This window comes from Myotis davidii, unplaced genomic scaffold, assembly GCF_000327345.1.
Source record: "Myotis davidii unplaced genomic scaffold, ASM32734v1 scaffold295, whole genome shotgun sequence".
NCBI lineage: Eukaryota > Metazoa > Chordata > Mammalia > Chiroptera > Vespertilionidae > Myotis > Myotis davidii.
Window position 1 is genome coordinate 616,030 of NW_006286683.1, and position 233 is coordinate 616,262.

General features: G+C 65.7%; 1 protein-coding gene across 1 annotated transcript in view; it reads left to right on the forward strand.

Annotated features, from left to right (window-relative positions):
- The window catches only part of EXOC8 (exocyst complex component 8), a 3,591-nt gene that overhangs the window by 490 nt on the left and 2,868 nt on the right, over positions 1 to 233 (forward strand). The window contains exon 2 of the mRNA XM_015560586.1: positions 3 to 233. Within this exon, the coding sequence (XP_015416072.1) occupies positions 3 to 233 (231 nt within the window). The remainder of the gene's footprint in view (positions 1 to 2) is intronic.

The window sequence follows — 233 nt, forward strand, 5'->3', positions numbered from 1 at the left end:
AGCTCTCGCAGCAGTCGGACGGGGACCGGGACCTCCAGGAGCACCGGCAGCGCATCCAGGCGCTGGCGGAGGAGACGGCGCAGAACCTGAAGCGCAACGTCTACCAGAACTACCGGCAGTTCATCGAGACGGCGCGCGAGATCTCCTACCTGGAGAGCGAGATGTACCAGCTCAGCCACCTGCTGACGGAGCAGAAGAGCAGCCTGGAGACCATCCCGCTGACCCTGCTGCCG